General features: G+C 41.3%; 2 protein-coding genes across 2 annotated transcripts in view; both read left to right on the top strand.

Moving 5' to 3' along the window:
* Positions 1 to 23317, top strand: part of LOC100928103 (vomeronasal type-2 receptor 26-like) — a 441302-nt gene that overhangs the window by 95011 nt on the left and 322974 nt on the right.
* Positions 1579 to 17190, top strand: LOC105749454 (zinc finger protein 93). Its single transcript, XM_031949128.1, has 5 exons — positions 1579 to 1861; positions 2386 to 2453; positions 6092 to 6218; positions 6718 to 6810; positions 14769 to 17190. The coding sequence occupies exons 2-5, from the start codon at positions 2418 to 2420 to the stop codon at positions 17000 to 17002; spliced, it is 2490 nt and encodes an 829-aa protein (XP_031804988.1). The 5' UTR covers positions 1579 to 1861; positions 2386 to 2417; the 3' UTR covers positions 17003 to 17190.

Below are 23317 nucleotides of genomic sequence, written 5' to 3'. Positions count from 1 at the left end.
AGGCTCTGGAACACTACATGATCTTTAGTCTCAACTTGGGCCCCAGGATGAGTTGTATGCAGAGAATGTATGTTGTTTAAATAAGTCGGCAAATTCTGACCTGTAGGAAAACCATTCTTAGCTAATTCTGTAAAAATAGGTGGCCAGATTTAGCCCATGAAATATAATTCATGACCTCTGTTATAATGGTGACCCAAGATTAGGATCAGTGATGATTCAGAAAGTATCAGTGTTGCACCCCAATAAATCCAAGCTCATGATTTTGTATCATTAAATCATATGTGAACTGCCCCTTACATCTCTCACACACGCAGCATATCCAGGGCACAGTCCTTCAGAAGTGACAATAACTACTGGTATATGTGGTCTTTAAGGGTCCATTCTGTACTTTTTTCCTCCATTGATACCTACATCAGACTCCTTACATCCCAAGGTACCTATAAATACCATACAATCAGGCTTTGCAAGGGTGAATGTTGAAAGCTATCTTTGCATATATTTTGAAAATAAGCTATCATTTAAAATCAATACAATGCAATACAAATCTCCTTAATACAATATAACCTTGTTGTCAGCAGGGACTACCAAATGGTAGACTCCATAAATGCTTGATTGACTAGATGACTGCTAAGGGAACTTCCAGTTCTAATGAAACTATTCATGTGAATTCCAGTCCAGTTCAGTTATTTTTCAGTAGTATCCAATTCTTTGTAGCCCTATTTAGAGTTTTCTTGGCAGAGACGCTGGAATGGTTTCTCCATTTTAATCTCCAGTTTACACATAAAGAAACTGAGGCAAACTGAAGCATTCCCCAGGGTCACCCAACGAGGAAGGGTCTGCAGCCAGACTGGAACTCATGAGTCATCTGATATAGTCCCAATGCTCTGCCCCATCTGGCTGCTCCCAATATCAGTTCCATCTCACCGATTTTCGGAAAGTTTCCCACCACAACTTAGTAGCTCTGGGATCCCGGACAAGTCAATTATCTTCTCTTTATTGGTTTCCCTGCCGTTACGCTATACAGAGAGCTGTGTTTTGGAAGCAGCGACCACGGCCTTGGACTGACTTCCCACGGGGTCCGTGAGGCCAGCAAGAGGCAGACGCCACTGACGTCAGAGCAGCAAAGGTGCATCAATGATGTCGCCCACCTCGCGGGGGACAGAGTGTGACCCTTAAGCAGAACCTCCAAGAACCGGCGGCAAGTGACCCTGGGGAGCGAGAGCATCGCCAGCCGGAGAAAGCCTGGGAAGAGGCTCGCGCTGGGGGCGGGGGCCGGAGGTCAGGGGGGCGTCCCGTGAAACGGCCTGGCTGCACGCTGGGAAGAAGAGCTCGCAGCTGATGCCGAAGCTTCCTGGCCGGGCTCGGGCTTCAGGAACCCCCAGGCCTGGCTCCGGCAAGCGGGGACTTGGGGGGGAGGGGCACCGGAGCCGGGGATAGCAGTTCCAGAACGGGGGGCGCGACGGCCTCGCTCGGGGCGGGGCTCGGGTGCCCGGGAAGCCCCCTTTTCCTTATAAACCACGCCAGGGGCTTTGCCTTCGGTGTGCCGAGAAGACTGACAGCAGGACAGCATAAGCAGAAACCTTGCTCGGCAGACAGACTACATTTCCCAGGAATCTCTGCGGCGGTCAGGCTCCACCTGTAACCATGGAAACGGGAACAGGCGGACCCAGCAAAAGAGACTTCAGAGGATTGGTGAGGAGAGAGAGGCGAGGCCGGAAGAGGAAGGGCCAAGTCAAGCAGGTACTTAGTGTCACTTCCGCTTCCACGTGATGCTCGCGTCTCAGACGCGCCTGTATCGGCTTCGGGCTTACCTCTGATTTTTAGCGGCCACCGGGATTGGAGCCGCGCGTTCCCGGTCGGAGTAAGACCCGAAAGACGGGGAGGGACGGGCCGGGATGGGCAGGTGGGAGACCGGGATACGTTTGCGTCCGGTGTCGGAACCCCTGGGGATGTGTCTGGGGAAGGCGAAAAAGGAGGAGCGGCCCAGAAGCGGCGCGCGTGCGCAGAGCCCCGGCGCCCTCGGATAGCCACGCCCCGCGCGCAAGGGGACGCTCCGATAGGCGAGATTCGAGCCGCCGCCCCGCCCCGCCCCCCTCCTCCAGCTCCCCCTTCCCCCGGCCGGGTCCCTGCCGGCCTCCGGGAGCATTCACCGAGCCCCTCCTGTGAGCCTGGCCTGGAGCAGCGGCAGGTATTCGGCGCCCCCTGCGGAGCCTGCCTCCCTCCTGGGGCGCCCGGCTCATGGGCGCGGGAGGTCTGAGCCTGCCTCCGAGCCTCGGCGGCCCCGAGCCGGGCAGCGCCCCGCCACAGGCCCCGCGTGCCCTCTGGGGCCGCCGCCCGCGGGCTCCTCACGCTTCTCCCCCAGCTCACGGCCCCCTCTTTCTGCAGCTCCGCCTCCTGCTCCTTGGCGGCCGCGGAGCATGGCCCCGGTGCTGCTGACCGCCCGGACCCCGCAGGTGAGTGCTGCCGCCCCGCCCCCCTCGTCTGGCGGCTGCCGCCCCGTGGCCGGGAGCTTCCTTCGGGGGGTGAGTGTGACGGGGAGCCTCGCTGGGGGCCCCCGGTGCGGCCGTTTCCTTACTGACCGGCCGAGAAGCCTTCCCCTCCGCCCCCTCCGAGGCGCCTGCCCTGTGCTCACCACTAATGAAGGCTTAGTCAGTTGGCTGGTTTGTCTTTGACTTTATGTACTTGCCCTGCTCCTAGGAGGAGCTCGGGCCTTCTGGCGCTGCCGGCTGGCCCGCTGCTTGTCAGGCTTGGGCTAATTCAGAATGGGACCGATTCCAGAACCTTGTCCTTTAAATAGGCTTTTCTTTTAAAAAAAAAAAAAAAAAGGTTTGATTTGGTTTTACCTTTCATTCTCTTAGTCACTCTGTTTGTGAGGTTGCCCCCTTCATATTCAATATCGTATTTTTTAAGGTGGCCTTTTTCTTCAGCTTTGATTGTTCGTTGTGTTTTCTGCTGTCAGTGGCAGATACCTTACTCCGCTCATTTTTTCCCTTTTGTTTCTACATTATTACACATTTATGTGCTTGTAGAAATCTTATTTGCTCCAATCTGTAACAATTTCCCCAGGGATCTCTTTGCTTGCTAAAGTCTTGCTATTGTTACAACTTCAGTGAGATTGATAGTTCACATCAGTAACGTTTTATATGTTATATATAAATATGTTTATAACAGATGTTACATAATATATATCGTATAAACACAATATATATAAATAGATGTAAAGTTCCTACTATGTGGCAGGCACTGTTCTAAGCACTGAGCCTTGAGAAAGAGGAAAAAGAAGATCCCAGCCTTCAAAGACCTCACAGTCTAATGGGGAGATCACAAGGAAATAAATCATGTGCAAATAGATCTTATTCGGGCTGGATCGGAAATAATTGAGAGATAAGGCACTAATATTCAGGGAGTTTAAGAAAGACTTCCTGGAGAAGGTGGGATTTTAGCTGGGACATGAGAGAAGCCAGGAGACCGAAATGAGAAGGAGCACATTATATGAATTTGTCATTTCTTGTAGCACATTAGCGTTACGTTCCTATTCCATAATTTGTTTAGCGAGTCCCCAGGCATTGAACACATAATATATTCCCAGCTTTTTGTTGCTGCAAATGCTATTTTTAAAAAATGTGGGGTATTTGTTGAATTTCTCTGTTCTTAATGTACTTTGAGAATAAATCTGAGAATGGGATCCCTGGATGGAGGAAATAGGCACTTTATTGGCACATCTACTCTGCGCCAAACACTGTACTAAGTAGTTTATAAATATCTCATTTGATGTTCCAACAACCCTAGGAGAGTGGTGCTATTATTGCCCCTTTTTCACAATTAAGAAAACTGAGGCAAAGGTCAAATAGCTTGACTCAGGGTCCTATAGCTGGTATGTGTCTAAGGCTGGATTTGAACTTTGTCATGATCCCAGACTAAGGCTCTCTGCACTGAACCACCTTCTTAATGCCAGAGAATATGATCATGTGAGTGATTTGTATTTCAGAATGTTAAATTGTTTCCCAAATGAATGGATCACAGGGCCCCCTACAAAAAGGAGTGGCTTCCTGATTATGTCCAGGTTCTTCCCCTTCCAATCCAAGATCACATTGGAAAAAGAATAATGGATGAATATTTGTTGGTCTTGTATTTCTGAATATCAATTTCCCAAATTAGTGTGTATTAGAAGTGATTTCTAATTTGTTTATGCCCAGTTTCTCTTTCTTCCCATCCCAAACTAGAGGGAACAAGAACTAATGAATGTTTGTTAATCCTCAGTGTATGAATTATCCATATAAATCACTATAAGAAATACAGTGTGTGTCAAGAGAAAGATGTGTATAGAGTCTTATCTTCTCTAACTTTGTCGATCTTTGCTCTTTCCCTAAGGGTTAGCTTGGGCTTGCTGAGAGACTGTGGGGAGAACTACAGTTGGAGGGAGTGATCAGGCATTTTAGGAAGATTCTTTGACAGCCAAATGGAAGCTGGACCAGCCCAAAGAGAGGCTGGACGCAGGGAGGACAGCCCAAGAGACAGAGGGGCTGACCACAGGGAGGACAACCCAAGAGAGAAGGGGGTTGGCTGCCAGGGGACAGTTCAAAAGCTGTTGCACACGTGGGAGGTCCCTCATGCAAGAGGTGGCACGATTGGGTGGAGGAGTGGAGGATGACACCAAGATTCAAGCCCAAGGGACCAGGAGGATGGCGGTGCCCTCAGCATTGTGGGGGAAGGGAGGAGGAGAGGAGGGTTTGGGACAGAGGGAGTGAGTCCAGCTTTGGACCGAGGAGTTTTAAGAAATCTGTGGGTCATCCCATTGAAGCTGCCATGTGTACTTGAAGGCTTGACGCTAGAGGGATAGACACGATAATTGGATCTGTGGGAGATCACTGGGTGAATTAGGACGAAGGGAGAAGAGAGGAGGGCTCAGACCCGAGAAGGGCAGGAATGATTAGAGAGTCTCATCTATAGGAGGATCCTCCAAAGAAGGCAGAGGAGGATAGAGAAGAGCCGGAAGGAAGGGTACCACAACAGCCTACGGAGCAAAGGGTGATGGTAGTGTTACAGCTTATTTTTGTTTGTCCTCCATTCTCCAAGAGGACCATGACATCAGGGAGGGAGGGCTGGGCAGGGTCACCTCACTTTCCCCTCTGGAGCCATCAGGGTCCAATAGGCAGATATGGATCAGGATGATTGGAGATGGCCCAGATGCAGTGGGAGACCTCGGCCTCTGTAAGCTGAGGTCTTCAATAGGTCTCAGTTTGACCGAGGTCACATCCTCGGAGAGTAAGGCTGGGGAGCAACTGAGACATAGAATTTCTTCTTTCACCTAGAATCTGTCTCTGTGATTGCAAGAAGATGAAAAGAAGAAGAAGGAAAAAGGTTTAAGATGAAAACTTGTTTGCTAGTTGGGCTAGGCCTTCCAGAGGGCATGGTGGAAGAGATGGGCCGCTTTAGAGGAGGATGTTGGGGGCAGGGTGGGCATGAAGAAATGTGCGGGGGGACAGGGACCCCAGCTGGAACGCACCAGCCGGCAGCCAGCCAGTCAGGATTCCTGGGTGGGGCAGGTGTGAATTATTAATCTACCTTAACTTCATTATCATCATCCCAATGAATTTGGATGGAATGGGTGGAATAGCCCCCAGGACATCAGGGTACAGTATTTAGCTGAGAAGTTGGGAGGGGAAGGAGAAAGGGCTGGCCCAGGAAAGCTGTCAGACCCCCACTCCCACTGTATAATGTCACATTTTGAGGGCCAGCAGAGTTCTCCTTGGTGAGGTCCATTATAGCACAAAAATACAACTGATTATGAATCATAATCACACTTGATTGTATGTTACTCAGAAGTATTAGAATTAGAAGCATTAGAGGGTGGATTCCTTGAAGGGAGTGACTTTTCAGTTCTTGTTTGGATTTAACAGTGTCTGGTACATAGGAAACACTTATAAATATCTGTTGTAGTGCTGACGGTTTCGTAACCCAGAGTCCCACAGTTGTTCTTCTGATATTCTGGATCCTGCTGAAAGCCAAATCCTCTGGTTGCTGAGCACCCCCCAGAGCTGGTGTTTGAGGGCTGCTCCTGGGACACCCAGCCACTTGTTTTCTCTTTAAGGAATCGGTTACATTCAGTGATGTCGCAGTGGAATTTACTTGTGAGGAATGGAGACACCTGGCCCCCCCTCAGAAGGAGCTGTACCGGGAGGTGATGCTGGAGAACTATAGGAACTTGGTGCGCCTGGGTAAGGACAACTTCCTGCAGCGATTCTGCTCTCTGGAGCCGTGGTGCTGGGGAGGAAGAGGCCGGGAGTGCTCTCCATAAACGATGGCTGTTCTCTTGGGCAGCTATTGCTTACAGAGCAGAGACCAGAATTATTAAACCTTTTGGAGCCAAGAAGCGATAGATTTGTGAAATGTTTTGCTTTGGACAACTAGAAACTGGCCCCGTGGGTATGTTGCCCCTGAGGTTTAATCTCCTGTCTTTCTATTCCCTGAAGTCTTAAGGTCAGGCAGTTGCATGAAAGGTTCCATGCACTTAACTTGGGTCAAAGGAAATTGTTTTTTGAGGTCAGGTCCACTGTGTCGTCTATTTCCCCCCAATTCATCATGTTTTAAAGAGTTTTTTTGTATAGAACTTTCTGGGCCTCACTAGCTAGCATACCGGCTTTTTTGCAAAGGCCAGGGACAGTGATTAAAGTCGGGGATGACTCTGACCCTGATCATTTCTTTTTTCCAACACAGGACTTACGGTTTCCAAGCCAGAGGTGATCTCCCAGTTGGAGCGAAGGGAAGCACCCTGGACGCCAGGAGGGATCCCGAGGAGTAGCCACCCAGGTGAGAGGTCCTTGTAACCAGCCGTCCGCTTGGTCAGTCCAGGCAGACACTGAACCTAGAGGTCCCCATCGGCTGCCCCTGGGAGCAGCTGGGCTTGCGTGGCCTTGGCTGATCCTGCAGACTCCAGACATCGGCCCCTGGCGTCCTGACGTCTCTCCCCTCCTAAGGTCCCTCCAGTGCCAGAGAAGGGCCAGCCCAAGCAGGACTGGAGCCTTTCTCCTCCACCCTGTGCCCCTCCCCCAGATGCTCTGCTCTGGTCACTGAACGACCCGAGGGGGCCCCCAGGGTTGTCTCCACTTCCTTTGGCGTGGGCTGCCACGGCCAACTGATTCATGACCGATGGGCAGCCTGGTGGAGACAGGCCTCTCACCGCCCCTAACCTCCCTGCGGATGGTTGAGATCATTAAGTTTTCTGTAACATCAAGCCTCGGTTTACCTCTTTTCTTAAATACCCATTGCTCCTCCTTACACCCTCTGGGGCCAAACAGAACAGGGCAGTTAAGCTTTCTTGATGACCTGATGTTGTCACCGGCCCCAGATCTTCTCTTCTCACTAAACACCCCCACTTCCTTTGTCGAGTTGTGTGATGGCAGGAACTTAAGCCCCCGGGGCCCCCCAACATCCTGGTTTCCCAGCTCTGGGTGCTTCTTGGCTGAGGTGCCCAGAAGTGAACGTGCACACGGACAGCAACTTCCCTGATATCAGAAGATAATTGGGAAATGATTCAGGGCTTTGAGTGGACCGCAAGCTCATCACAGTCAGCATTTAGGGAAGCACAGAGCTGAGAAAGGGGAGGTGAGAGTCTCCTTGTATCCAGCCCTGACCAGATCACAGCAGGGTGTGTGGTTCTGTTTGCAGGATTCTGAGGCAAGTGCCTGCCCTAAAGTCTGCAGCATCCATTCGCTTCCTTTTTTGTTCCTTAGATTGGGACAACATTCATGCGACCAAGTGACGTCTCTCCCCTTCACCCTGATCTCAGAGGTCACTGGCAGTGGCTCAGGAATGACCCCTGCCGGCCCTTTCTGTCCTTAAGGATATCCTGCACCTGAGCACTCATCGAGGCAGCCGGGGGCTCTCTTAAGAGCTCTGTAATTAAATATCCCTTTGTTCTGGTCCCTCTCGTTCAATGCTGAGGTCATGCTGAGCTGCTTGATCTTTTTCCCATCCAACTTTGGAATAGCCTTAGCTCCTTCTGGATCTCCTTTTCCCTGAGCTAGTTTGAAACAGACCCCTGGTTGTTATTCTGTATTCAGCAGCGCGCAAAACATTCTGAGCTTTAGCATTCTCTTGGTTCCCTTTTTGGTGCATGTGTTTTAACTGCCTCCATTGAAAGTGAGTTCTTGTGCATATAGTTCTGTCTCTTGAGAAAGCTCCTCTCCACACTTGTTCACTTGTAATAAATAATAGCCATTAGCACTAATGCTTTGAGGTTTGCAGAATCCTTATAGGTGGGACAAGTAGCTGTATCCATGTTACAAGTGGGGAAACTAAAGCACAGAAGCTAAATGACTTGCCCAGATTCACATTGCTAGGAAATGTTTGAAGCTGGATTTGACTCCACATCTTTTTTTTTACCACATCCAGCCGTTACTAGACCACCTAGATATGCCTTGAGAATGTCATCCTTGAAAGCTTTTTAACTTTAATGGATTGGTAACTTCATCTTGGAGAATTTTGGCTCATGTAATCCTTTTTTTTTTTTTTTTTTCTGAATCCCTTAAAATCTGCTCTCCTGAAGTCTATGGTTCTTGAAAGGTAGAAGTAGCCTTTTCTGTTACAATTTGCAAGGTAGAGTATTTATTCTTTTCTTCCCAAAATTCTCATCATTTCTATCCCAGCAGCCAGTTCTGCTTTCTTGGTCAGAAGTTTTGTTGGTATAGCCACATTTTGAAAGATGGAATTTTTAAAGTAGTCAGGAAATCATTAGCTGTATTCTGTTTGGGGTAGGGAGAAAATACCAGCAGATGTCTAGATAATTAAAGTTTTTTTTTTCATTGCCTGTATCATGCTCTATGTCAGGCTTGCCTTTGTTTACTTTTTTTAAATATAGTTTTTAGTTTGTTTTTTTAACATGACAAACATGATCATTTCTCCACAGACCCATCAGGAGAAATAAGTTCATACTCAGATCTGGTCTTTTCATGAATAATGTTGGCCAGTCTTCCATTTTATTTTTTTCCTTGTAGATTTATATCCATCTTTGCTGCAGGATAAGTTCTTCTTGGTTATAATATTCCATCTTTGGTCTTTTATGCATATATATTACATGATCTCTTCTCATATTCATATTAGAAGTTAACAGAGCTTTTAATCTTAACTTTAGTTCTTAGATACTTGAACTCCTTCATTCGTAATATTTGTCAATTTTTTTTTCTTTGAGGGCAGTAGATCTTGGAAGTGACATTTCTGAGATTTTGATGGCTTACTGAAGGAGATGATTGTTGAATCCTATCTTTATTTTGCCTGTGGTTTTAATGGATGTGGGCAGTTTTTTTCATGATGAATTAAAATAATACACAGTTATTTTTTTTTCAGGGACTTCAGCGGTTTTAAAATTCTCTCTTTTACCTGTTTCCTGGGTCTTTTTTTTTTTTTTAAGAATCAGCTTACATTTGTTATTTTTTTAATGTTTTAATTTTTTTTTAAATTTCTTACTATCCTAAGAAGCCATTGATTTGTATTTGTGCTGTTCTTGTTTTCAGGGCGTCTACTACTTTTCTAAGCTATTTTCTTTTCCTTTTAATTCTTTTCATCAGAGCTTTTATTTCATTTTTTTAAACTATGGCATAATTTCTAGATATTCATATAATCTTTGTGAAAAATCCATTTTTAAAATATCTACTTTTTCAAATTTTTGAAAAGATCAATGAGTAATACCATTTATTTGGCATTTTTTATGGTTTCCCAGGTACTTTACAAATATATTTGTCCTCACAAAAACACTGAGAAGTAGGCTCTGTTATTATCCCGATTTTTCAGGTGAGGAAATTGAGGCAGAAAGAGTTTAAGTGATTAGCCTAAGTTCATTTTTTTGTTTTCTGAGATTGGATTCAAACTTTAGTCTTCCTCCCTCCAGGTCTAGTGTTCTATGCACTACATCACTTTGCCTGTTCATACCCTTTGATTATTTCTCTGTTGGTTAATGGCTCTTAGTCTTAGATATTTGATCACTTCACTATATATCTTGGATAAAACTTTTATTAATGAAATTTGCAACAGATTTTTTTCTCAGTAAACTTTACAAGTTTAATTGTATTGGTTTTGTTTCTATAGAAGCTTTTCAATTTTATATAATTAGAATTGCCAGTTTTATCTTCTGTGAACTATATGGTCCTCCTAGCCATAATTAATATGAATATTTCTGCCATTGCTCCTCTAGTTTGTTTACGAAATTACCTATTCAGATAATAGTTCTTCATCTAAATATAATTTTTGTTTCTACTTTTCCAGTTTTCCTGGCATTTTTGCAAACCATCCTTCGAACAGTGTAGAACATAACTAATTTATTTCTACTTATAATCTTCTCTCTAAAATGTATTGTTCTCTGTTGAGGTTTTCTTGGTGGTCTCTGGAGGCAACCTTCGTTTCAGTTCAGTAATCACCACACTGGAAGCCAGGTGTTAAAGTCCAAATCCTTTATTGTTTCTTTCAAAGTCTTATCTCCTTCACTTGGGGCTTGGCTAGCTTTCTTAAAGGCCTTGTTTCAAGAGCTTGAGCTCCTGCCTCCTTCTCTGGCCTCTGAATCTCCCCAACTCCAAAGGTTTGTGCTTCAGCCTCCAGCCACCACAAAGATGGACGATGGAATGAATCTGTCTCAGCCTCCGAGAGCTTCTAGTGCGCTTGTCTCTTCTGGCCCTGAGAGCTTTTCCCTTATATGCCCCACATGAGTATACACCAATCATTCTATCACTAGAAAACCGTTATTTGTTGTACAATTAAATCAATGCTAAACTACATTTAACCCATTGTCTCTTCAATTCTACTTAGTACCTTGTTTCAAATTCTGGCCCATAACATCTCCTTGTAGGATTAAATCAATCATACTGAACCATGCTAAATTAGATAACTATTGTCTCTATCAATTCCACTGACTTAGTACTGTGTAAGAATCCTTTGTTTCAAGTTCAGAGTTCTGGCCCATAACATCTACTCACTATGTGGAAACCATGGTACATGTTCTTTCATCTGTTCACCACCTAATGCTTCCAAAATGCCTTGTTTTTCTCCCAGCATCATGGATGTACCAGTAGAGTATTCTGTCTCTGTCATACTTACACTTGCCATGTGGTTAACCTATGATAAAATATTTTGATGAAGCCCTTTATATATTTTTCAGAGTTCTTCTTTGGTTTTATGTTGCATGTTCCTCTGCATTGTTCTTTGGGTGTTACTCACCTTTAGTTACTCAGAGGCAACGGTGGCCCATAATTCCCTGCCATAAAGGAATATCAACAAAATGCTTATATTTTTTTAAAGTGCCTTTGTTTTAATAGGACATTAGGGTGACTCAGCCGACTTGTTTTCCCAAGATTATCCATATTGTTCACCTTTTCAATTGAGGAACCAGCTCATTGTCAGTATGGTCTGTCACTCATATATACACTTTTGGACACATTCCAAATGCATGCTATTTTTTTTCCTAGCTTTTTTAGTTTGTATGCCCAATTCATTGATCTCCTCTTTATTTTATTCATATAAGTAGTTAAAAATAGAAAAATTTTCCTAAGAACTGCTTTGGCTGCATCCCATAGGTTTTGGTATATTGTCTCATTATTGTCATTCTCTTGGATAAATTATTGTTTTTATGATTTATTGTTTAACCCATTTATTCTTTAGGGTTAGATTATTTAATTTCTAATTGGTCATCTATCTTTCCTTGACCCTTTATTGAGTTTAATTTTTGTTGTGTCTTGATCTGAAAGGGATGCATTTACTATTTCTGCCTTTCTGCATTTGATGTGAAGTTTTTATGCTCTAGTAAATGGTCAGTTTTTATGTAGGTATCGATGTACTGCTGAGAAAAAGATATATTCCTTTCTGTCCCCATTCTATTTTCTTCAGATGTCTATCATATCGAATTTTTCTAAAATTCTATTAACTACTCTAATTTCTTTCTTATTTATTTTGTGGTTAGATTTATCTAATTCTGCGAGGGGGAGGTCAGAATTCCAAGGTCCTCCACCAGTATAGTTTTACTATCTATTTATTCCTGTAACTGACTTGACTTCTCTAAGAATTTCGATGCTGTATCCCTTAGTGCATATGTATTTAATATTGACATATATTGTCTATGGTACTTTTTAACAAGATAGCTTCCTTTCCTATCTCTTTTAAGTAGATGTATTTTTGCTTTTGCTTTGAGATCAGAATTGCTACCCTGCTTTGTTTGCTTTAGCTGAGCATCATATATTCCATTCCAACCTTTTACCATTATTTTGTATGTCTTTTTTTTATATGTTTCTTGTAAACAACATATTGTAAGATTCTGTTGATTCACTTTTGTTTTATGGGAGAGTTCATCCCATTCACATTCATAGTTATGATTACCAGCTGTGTGTTTCCTTCCATTCTATTTTCTCCTCTATATATTTTTTCTTTCTTTTTACCCTGTCTCTCCTCTCTTAACCCTCCTTTCTGTCATCCCTCTTCCTTTTCCATACCTCTTTCTCCTCCCACTTCTTTATAAGGGAAGATAAGTTTCTAAACATAATTGAAAATCCCTTCCTTCATTAAAGGTCCATCTCCTCTCCTGAAAAATGATGCTCAGTCTCTCTGAATACTTGATTCTTGGTTGTAACCCAAGGTCCTTTGCCTTCCAGAATATGGTATTCCAGGCTGTCCGATCCTTTATTATAGAAGCTGCTAAATCCTAAGTAATCCTGACCATAGCTCCTCGATATGTGAATTGGTTTTTTTCTGTCAGCCTGCAGTATTTTTTTCCTTGAGATTATAGTTTTGGAGTTTTGCAACAATGTTTCTTGGAGTTTTCTTTGTGGAATCTCTTTCTGGAGGCGATCAATGGATTCTTTCAATGTCTATTTTGCCCTCTGATTCTAATATATCAGGGCAGTTTTCCTTGATGATCTCTTGAAGAATACTGTCCAGGCTCTTTTTTGGTGGTGGCCTTCAGGTGGTCTGTTAATTTTTAAATTCTCTCTCCTAGATCTGTTTTCCAGATCAGTTGTTTTTCCAATGAGATATTTTATACTTTCTTCCATTTTTTTCCAGTCTTTTTAGCTTGTTTAACTGATTCTTGATGTCTCATAGAGTCATTAGCTTCCACTTGTCCAGTTCTAGTTTTTAATGTGTGATTTTCTTCAGTTTTTCTCTCTTTTTCCATTTGATTATTTCTTTTAAAGATGTTGTTTTCTTCAGTGGAAATATATATATATAATTTTTGCATTTGGCCAATTGTATTTTTAAAGGAAATGTTTCCCTTTTCTAGGCTATTGACTCTCTCTTGCATACCTCTCCTTTCTTTTCCCAATTTTTTTCCTACATTTTTAAATTTGATCTTTAAAATTATTTATGAGTCTTCCAAGAAAGCTTTTTGGGCTTGAGATCAATTCATATCCTTCTTTGAGATTTTGCATGTGGGCATTTTGTCCTCTTCTGAATTGGTGTTTTGGTCTTCTCTGTTATCATGGTAGCTTTCTGTGGTTAGTGTTCTTCTTTCTTTTTTTCTATTTTGTGATTTTTAAGGTTGAACTCTGCTCCTGGGCACAGGGGATTCTGTCCCAAGCTTCTTGTGCTGCTCTGAACTTTGACTTTGAGCAAAGGGGCCCCTTGTGTTGGCTGGCTTGCTCACAACAGGGGTTAGCCCAGCCTAGTCCTGCCTGTTGTTGCCTGGTTTCCATGGCTGGCAATTTGCCTTCTGCGCTGGGAGTGGAGGCTGCCCCACTGGTCTGCTCTGCTACCATTTTACTGAATTAGGAATGAGGTTTTTGGTTGCTGTTCTACTGTGATTAAGACCCTCCCACTGGTTTTCCCAAACATAGTCTGAGCTGTGGATTGTACACCCCTTTCGCCCCAATGAGACGAAGTCCTTTCAACCTATCTTGAGCTGGAAAATAGTTTTGTTCCATCTATTCATAAGCATTGTGATTTCAGAATCTGTTCAGAGGCTTGGTTTCATGTGGTTTTCAAAGGAAACTGGAATACCTCAAGGAACTTCCTGGCTTCATTCTGCCATGTTTCAGTCGCTTCTCTTGATGACTAAAGACCCATATGCATGTTAGATCTGGGCAACATACCTTCATTCATTCACTTGGTCTTTCTTTTGTGGATGAACAGGTCAAACTTCTTTAAGTGATTTTAAATCTCTGTCATCATAAGTTACTTCCATAATTCTTAAAATGATTAGATGTGAACCTATCAAGATATATGTAGGGCTCATAATTAGGACTTGAAAACGATTTTGGCAAAAATAAAAAGACTCAAATATTCAGGAGTGGGAATACATTTTTGTGGATGGGATATATCAGCATAGTAAAAATGACAATACTTTCTAAAATAATTTACAGAGTTGATGTTATACAGTCAAATTATTTATAAGATATTATATAGATTTAAATAAAACAATCAAAAATGATATTTGGAAGAACAAAGGATTAAGAGAAATAATCAAGATTTTAATAATTGGAGTCTAGCATTATCATATCTCAAAATTATTTTGTAAAAAATATATCTCAAAATTTCCAACTGCTTAAAATAAAACAATGAAATCCAGTAAAGGGGCCTAAAAAAATAACCCCCAAAAGCCAATGTGTAAGAAGCTGAAGAACACAAATTCCTACAGAAGGGGCTTTATTTTTAGAGGGAATACTGGGGGGGGGGGGGAATAGATTGACAAAGAATATTTAGAAAGTAATTTCTCTTAATAGGGAATATAAAAGGCAGGTCTGCGTGTATAGCTAAAGTAACAAAGAGCACAATTATATTTTTGTTTTCTCATTCAGATTGGGAGGCTGCTCATGAAACTAAGGAGTTTTCTCTAAGGCTGGGGATTTCAGTAGAAGAATCATCCCAAGAAAAAGGCATGGAAGAAGATCTCCATTTATCTACCTTACAAGAAGCCTGGGAACATGGTGGTGCTATATTAGAAAGGGAGGAGAACAGTGAGGGAAAACATTCTTGGAAAGTAAAAATAACTCAAAAGAAAAGTGCATATAAGTCAAGAAGCTACAAATATGACAAACACTTCAGTCTGGGGCACATTTCTTTTGTGCGACAGAGATCATCTTTTGGAATGAGCCTCCTGAAACGAGATACAAGTAGAAAACACTTCAAACTTTCTACAGACCTAAGGAAATATAATAGAATGTATTCAAAGAAGATATTTTCCAAATATAATGACTATGGGAAATTTTTAAAGCATAATTCAGACTTTATGGAAAATTATAGGCTGCATAATGAAGAGAAACGTTATCAGTGTAATGAATGTGGGAAAGCCTTCAGCCAGAGGGCCAGTCTTATTCAACATCATAGAATTCATACTGGAGAGAAACCTTTTGAATGTAATGTGTGTGGAAAGGCTTTCCGCCAGAGCACTGGACTTAATCAACACCAGACAGTTCATACTGGAGAAAAACGTTATGAGTGTAATGAATGTGGAAAGGCCTTTCGCCTGAGAAAACAGTTGATTCAGCATTACAGAATTCATACGGGAGAAAAACCATATGAATGTAACGACTGCGGAAAAGCCTTCCGCCAGAGCTCACAACTTACTCAACATCAGACAATTCATACTGGAGAGAAACCTTATGAATGTGCTGAATGTGGAAAGGCCTTCCGCCTGAGAACATTACTTATTCAGCATCATAAAATTCATACTGGAAAGAAACCTTATCAATGTAATGACTGTGGAAAGGCTTTCCGCCTCAGTTCACAGCTTATTCAACATCAGACAGTTCATAATGGAAAGGAACCTTATGGATGCACTGTATGTGGAAAGGCCTTTCATCAAAGAGCTCAACTTAATCAACACCAGGCGGTCCATTTTGGTGAAAAACCTTATGAATGTAATGAATGTGGGAAGACCTTTCGCAACAGTACTTGCCTTATTCAACATCAGACGATTCATACTGGAGAGAAACCTTACGAATGTCGGGAATGTGGGAAAGCCTTCAGATTGAGCTCTTATCTTACAAGGCATCAGAGAATTCATACTGGAGAGAAGCCTTATAAATGTGATCAATGTGGGAAAGCCTTTTGCCAGAGCTCACAGCTTACTCAACATCAGATAATTCATACTGGTGAGAAGCCTTATGCGTGTAATGAATGTGGGAAAGCCTTTAGTCAGAAAACAGAACTTACTCGGCATCAGACAATTCATACTGGAGAGAAACCTTATGAATGCAATGAATGTGGGAAGGCTTTCCGCCGGAAAGCAGGACTTGTTGAACATAAGATAATTCACACTGGAGAGAAAACTCATAGGTGTAATGAATGTGGGAAGGCTTTTCGCTGGAAGACAGGACTTACGATTCATCAGAAAATTCATAGTGGAGAAAAACAGTATGAATGTAATGAATGTGGCAATGCCTTCCGCCTGAAAAGACAGCTTACTCAACATCAGAGGCTTCATACTGGTGACAAACTTTGTGAATGTGACCAATGTGGGATGATTTTTAGCCAGAGTAGAAACCTTATTCGACATCAGCGAATCCATAGTGGAGAAAAACCTTATGAATGTAATGAATGTGGGAAAGCCTTCCGTTTGAAGGCACGTCTTACTAAACATCTGACAGTTCATACTGGTGAGAAACATTTTGAGTGTGGTGAGTGTGGAAAGGCCTTCCGCCAGAAGACACACCTTACTGAACATCAGACAATTCACAGTGGCGAGAAACCCTTTGAATGTAATGAATGCGGGAAGGCCTTCCGCTTGAGAACACAACTTATTCAACATCATAGAATTCATACTGGTGAGAAACCATTTGAGTGTAATGTGTGTGGGAAGGCTTTCAGTCACAGGACAGAACGCAATCGGCATTATAGGATTCATACTGGAGAGAAACGTTACGAATGTATTGAGTGCGGGAGAGCCTTCCGCTTGAGCACACACCTTACACGGCACAAGAGGATTCACACTGGGGAGAAACCCTATGAATGTAATGAATGTGAGATGGCATTCCGTCTGAAAGCACAACTTACTCATCATCAGAAAATTCATACAAGAGAGAACCTTTAAGAGGGTTGTCATTTAGGAAAGGCTTTCCTTCTGGAACAATCAATATAAATATGGAACAAAAAAAAGTTTGTATCACAAATATAGAATGAATTTTAGTTAAACCAACTTATGAAATACTAAGAATTTTTTCCTAAGGGGCCATGTGAATAGAAGGAAAGGAATAAAATTAAAGAATTGAACAAAAGGAAGACCCCATATGTGAAGTATTGTTTTATTTTTTCCTACCAAACACCTTTTTCTTTCTCTTCAAAGCCCTCTCCAACTTCTTCCCCAAGCTCCCAACACTTAAGTGATTTAGATTTTTAATTGTCTTAGACATTTATATTTTGGAACCTCAGCTTTATCTACAATTTAGCAAGTATGGATTCTTACATTCTGTCAAACTCCCTACATACAAACATTTGTTTAGAATTTTTTTAAAAAACCATTTTCCATTGGAAATAGTTTGTTATTGTTGTTCAGTCATATTAGACTTTTCATGACTCCTTTTGGTATTTTCTTGGCAAACATACTGGAGTAGGTTGTTGTTTCCTTCTCCAGTTTATTTTACAGAAGAGGAAACTGAGGTAAACAGGGCTAAGTGACTTGTCCAGGGTCACATAGCTAGTTTCTGTAGCCTAATTTGAATTCAGTTCTTCCTGACTTCAGGCCTGGCATTATCCCCTGAAACATTTTGCTTTCCTGAAAATATTGTGTGTATAAAATTCAGTAGGAAAACATTTTCAACAAGTATTGATATGTTTGCTCATAAGTAAACTTTGTTTCAGAACAGTGATACTGTGCCTTGACCTTGGAAAATAGTAGTCAGATAAGCATATGGCAAAATGGGTTCTTCATCTGCCAGTGTGGGGGGAAATAGAGATGGGTAGAAACCTCCAAATAGATCCTAGTTCTCTGGGCCTTTTATTGTGAACATTGGACTCAATACTGTTTCTTCTCTCCCCCCTCCTTTGGGCCATACACAAAGTTTTGCTCATTCTGATTTATGACTGGTCTTTATAATTCTGTTTCTAATCTTAATTATATGAAGATATGTGGGGAGGGAAAAGAGACCCAAGGATCCCCAACACTTCCTTTGTGACCATAGAAAGCTGAACTCTTAGAAACGTACTCCAGCCTATCCTCTTCCTCCAACTCTAAACTGCGAGTAAGACACAAGTTTTCATAGTCTCAAGGAAAGGGCTTCTCAAAGTCCATGTTTTGTACTGACCTCTTTTTCCTTAGCTCAGAAATAGGTGGGAATGGTTTGCCCAGTTCACTGATCTAAGCATATAGAGATATAAAATTTCCCCTAAATACTGCTTTGGCTGCATCCCATAAATTTTGGTATATTGTGCTTCATTGTCATTCTCTTTAATGAAATTATGAGAGGGAAACATTGAGGTTTTTTACTAGTAGTAGTTTTACTATTTTCTTTTATAACTCATTTAACTTTTCCTTTAAGAATTTGGATGCTATTCCATTTGGTGTATATATTTTGTACTGATATTGCTTCATTTTGTATGTTACTTATTCAGCAAAATATAGTTTCCTTCTTATCTCTTTTAATTAGGTCTATTTTTCCTTTGTGTAAGGCCTTGCTTGCTAACCCTTTTTTTTTTTTTTAATCTCACCTAAAGCATAATAGATTCTGCTTCAACCCCTTAGTTTTGTTCTGCATATCCCAATTTCAAGTGTGTTTTTTGCAAACAACATATTGTTGGATTGTAATCCATTTTGCTATCCCCTTCTGTTTTATGGGAGAGTTCATCCCATTCATATTCAGTTATAATTACTGTCTTTCCCTCAATCCTATTTTTTCTTTTGTTTATTTTTTCTTTTTCTACCCTATCCCCCTTAAAAAGTCTGGTTTGCTTCTGACTAATCTACCTTAATCTATGCTCCATTCTATCAACCTTCCTTCTTTTCTCTTATCCCCTTTTCCTACTTCGTATTGGGAAATGCCAGTTCTGATGAGAAAAATGTAAACATTGACTGCCACTCCTCCTTCATCTTCCCCTCCATTGTAAAAGCTCCCAACTGTTGTGCCTCTTTTATATGAGGTAATTTTCTCCATTCTTCCTTTTCTCCCAATACATCTCTTTCTTATCCGTTAATTTTATTTTTTGAAATCCCATCATGTTCAACTCACACTCATGCCCTTCATCTATGAATGTTCTATCTGTATTTTTTTTCTTGCCCATGTAGGAATATAAATAATTTAATCTTATTGATTCCCTTATTTCCTTTTTGTTTACCATTTTATGTTTCTCTCATATTTTTTATTCATCTCTGGCCTTTTCACCAGGAATGCTTGAAAGTCTACAATTTCACTGAATGTCCATTTTTCTTTCATAAGGATTATACTTTTGCTAGATAGTTTATTCTAGATTATAATCCTAGCTCCTTTACCTTCCAGAATATATTCCAAGCCCTCTGATCCTTTCATTTGGAAGCTGCTAAATCTTGTGTGATCCTGCCATCGACTTAAAATATTTGAATTTCTTTCTGACTGCTTCAGTATTTTCTCCTTGACCTGAGAGCTCTGGAATTTGGCTATAATATTCTTGGGAGTTTTGATTTATGGATTTCCTTTAGGTGATGATCAGTGGATTCTTTCAGTTTCTATTTTACCCTCTGATTCTAGAATATCGGCATTTTTCCTTGATAATCTCTTGAAAGATAATGTCTAGGTTCTTTTTTTGATCAGGGGTTTTAGGTAGTCCAATAATACTTAAATTATCTTTTCTATTTTCCAAGACAGTTGTTTTTTCATTGAGATATTTCACATATTTTTCTATTTTTAATTGTCTTTTTATTTTATTGGATTTTGGGGGGTTAAAGAGGGATTAGTTTGTTGGGGGTTTTTTGGTTTGTTTGTTCATGTCATAAAATCATTAACTTCCACATGTCCAATTCTAATTTTTAATGAGCTCTTTTCTTCATTGAACTTTTGTGCCTCTTTTACTATTTGGCCAGTTCTGGGGTTTATGATGTTATTTTCACCAATATTTTCTGTGCCTCTTTTTACCAACCGCTTGATTCTTTTCATAATTTTCTTGTCTCACTTATCTTTTCTCCCAATTTTTCTTCTCCCTCTCTTATTTGATTTCTAAAATCCTATTTGAGCTCTTTAAGGAATTCTTGTATCCAGTTCATAGGTTGTTTTTTTTTTCTTTGAGGCTTTGACATTGCCTACTAAGTTCAGTGTTCCCTGTCATAGTAATTTGTTATGATTAAGTTCTTTTTTATTGTTTGTTCTTTTTCCAGCCTTTGATGTTCAAGTTGGGTTGTATTCCTGGGTTGAAGGAGCCACTGTCCCCAGCTTTAGGCCTTTTATGCTACATTTTCAAAGCTAACCTGGGAGTCTGTAAGTTTTCAGTGCTTTCAAGATGATGTGATCTTAGGAAAGATGTGGTCATTGCTCTCCTGACCTGTGCTCAGATATTTACCCAAGAAAGGACCTTGTTTCCCTATAGCCATCAGTGCAAGCACTTTATAATTGACTAATATTCTTATGTTCTTTAAGACTGAGTCAGGCTGAAAAGTAATGGCATTATCTGCATCAAAATTCATTATTTAAATGTAAATAGTTGCAAAGCAAGTTTAATTGGTTGTGTTACTATCTGATATTGGTGATAAGTTTCCAAAAATAAATTAAGACTGGGCCCATCTTTAAGTTTGGCTTGAGTGGCAAGATGACTTGCAATCATAAGACCAAGGTTTGAATCCCTGGGATATAACTTAATACCTATGTAACCCTGAATAGATCTTTACCTATCAAGATCCCAATTAATTGTTTTTGCACTAAACTCTATTAATAAATGGGTTCGATTATTCAAAAAAAAAAAAAAAAAGACTAAGGGCTAGTTTAGTCCAAGCACCCTTGGGATTAGAATAAGATGAAAAACTTAGGGAACCATAGAATGCAATTAAAATTTTTAGATTTAAAAGGCTGCGATTCAAAGAAAACACTACTCTCTGCCTCTGTATCCATCATGGCAGTGGTCATGCTAAGCCAAAAAGATGTCTGAAAAAGTAAGAATTCTCTTAAATTTTTGATTTATTTGAAAGCAAAACCAGTGACCCCACAACACACTGTCTTTTGTTGATAAGGTCAGAAAAATTCTGCAGAGAATCTCTCCCACTAAACACTACTTTGGCTCCAGGATGAAACCTAGTGTAAGTGGCATTGGACTTAATGAGACAAATAGTCATCTAGTGTAAAGGGCTGAGACTCTTGAGTTGATACACTGAGGTCAGACAACAAAGCACTTATGGCTAATTACCGATTGGACAATACTCTATTAGCATATGCTTGGAAAATAGCTCTTCCCACTAATCTGTACTGGCTCAACAATTATTTCAGGAAGCCCAAGAATCTCATTCTAAATATCATCAGGCTGCTCGAGCTTTATGTTTACAATTGGGAATAACAAGAGGAAGCTAGGAGCATAGTAAAAGCCTGTACAGCTTGCATTGGGTGGGAGACAAAGAGGAGAGGTCGTGGAGATCCTGTGTCCATCCAATTCATTTCTACCCCTGAAGACCAAGAATAAAGACCAAGGACTTTTGCTTATTCCTATTCTGGCTGATTCTAAGATATCCAGGGTGCTAATTCAGTCTTCACAATCTAGAAAGTAAGATTCCTAGAGTGGAGACAATGTGAAGGGCAATTAAAAGAATGTCTCTTCTTACAATAGTAGTGATGACCAAGAGCAGCACTGAAAATATCAGGCTCACAGCTAGTTAAGGTGTGGTGTTCTCTTCTTTGTAATATAATTGTTCTCTCTGGGAGCAGGTTTCTTGGGGAGGTTTTCAGAGGCAGCGTTAGTTTCAGTTCAAAGTAATAATCACCTCAAATGTAGCCAGCTGATAAAATCCAAACTTTTATTTTCTCCTTCTGAGTCTTGTCTCCTTGCCTGGGGCTGGGCAGCTTTCTGGAGAGCCTTTCAGACCAGCCTTGGTTTCAGTGGGGTAAGTGCAGGAGGCCACTCCTGGTGTGAGATCTGAATCTGGTTCCGCCTCTGAGAGTGGGCTTCTTCTGAACTGACTGACTCTCCCCTCTCAGTCTTTTCAACTGAACTCTGCTGAATGAGCTCAGCTGTTTTTATGCTCTCTCAAAGGTTGACTCCTCATCCGAGAGTGGAATTGTGGGTTTCTGACTTGTGAATCTCATGCTGAATACTGACTTGTGAATCTCCCAAAAGTGTGAACTCCAATGAGTACTCAGATACATTAGTGACCCAGAGAATTTGCTAAGTACCATGCTAAATTAGGCAACTGACATCACTTTGTAAGGATTCTAACATTAAGGACCATAACTTGAGTGCTATAACTTCCCTCATTTATGTCATGAATCTCATAAATGCAATCTGATTTGAGATGGTACCAGCATTAAACCCCTACTTACTAATACAGTGTTCCCTGTCTCACCAGCCAACCATCCCTGCTTGGAAGACCCATTATGAAGGAGATAACAAATTATATTTTATATTCTCCTGGCGCAGTTGTAGAAGTCTAATAATCCTAATCATTTTTACAGGCCATTTCCTAATATGATTATAAAAAGAATTTCATCTCCTCATAGCATTAAAAAGTAAGGCAGCTTCCAATAATTACATGCCTCTGTTGTCCAGAGCATTTCTATGAAGTCTAAACTACCATTTAGGGGAGGGAAGAGGCCAAACACCTGAAAGTTAAAGGGGAAGGACCAACCTTTTCCATAGGATTTATAAAAACTTTTGAGATGATCGTAGCCTCAAGCCTGAGTAACTGCAAAGGAATGAGTAAGGAAGAGATAGAAAGAGTTAAGTGGCTTCATATCTAAAAAATTAAAAACAACCAAAAACCTTGTTAGGTGACCTCCTGGACCAGAGAGCTCTCCTCCCTCTGAATGGTGAGACACCCAGCCCTGACAATCAACTATGGGATGCTAAAATCAACTGTCTGAAGGATAGTATGAAAGTTGGAAGCTAGTAAATGTGATGAACCCTTTTCTGATATTTCTGATAACATGAGTGCCCTGATGAAAGGTAATAGGATCCATGTGGTGCCAAGTTCTGGCTCATAACAGATCCTTGTTCATGACTGCAGCCTGAGCCTTCCATGTAGCTTGTGACTGCCGGAGCCTAGGAAAAGAGCATTCTCAAGGTGAAGTGGGACAGGTCCACTATATCACTTGTGGAGGTCAACAGCTCTTGAAATAGCTAGTTCAAGCCTTCACCTAACCAGAGAGAGAAGCTCTGGGGCAATATTATGGTTCAGGTAAACTCAGAAAAATAATCAACCATAATTTCAGATAAAGCAACAGTAAATAGAGACAAGATAAAATGA

Source organism: Sarcophilus harrisii, chromosome 1 (assembly GCF_902635505.1).
Source record: "Sarcophilus harrisii chromosome 1, mSarHar1.11, whole genome shotgun sequence".
Classification (NCBI taxonomy): Eukaryota; Metazoa; Chordata; class Mammalia; order Dasyuromorphia; family Dasyuridae; genus Sarcophilus; species Sarcophilus harrisii.
Note: the sequence above shows the minus strand (reverse complement) of the source record. Positions and strands in the feature narration are given on the sequence as shown.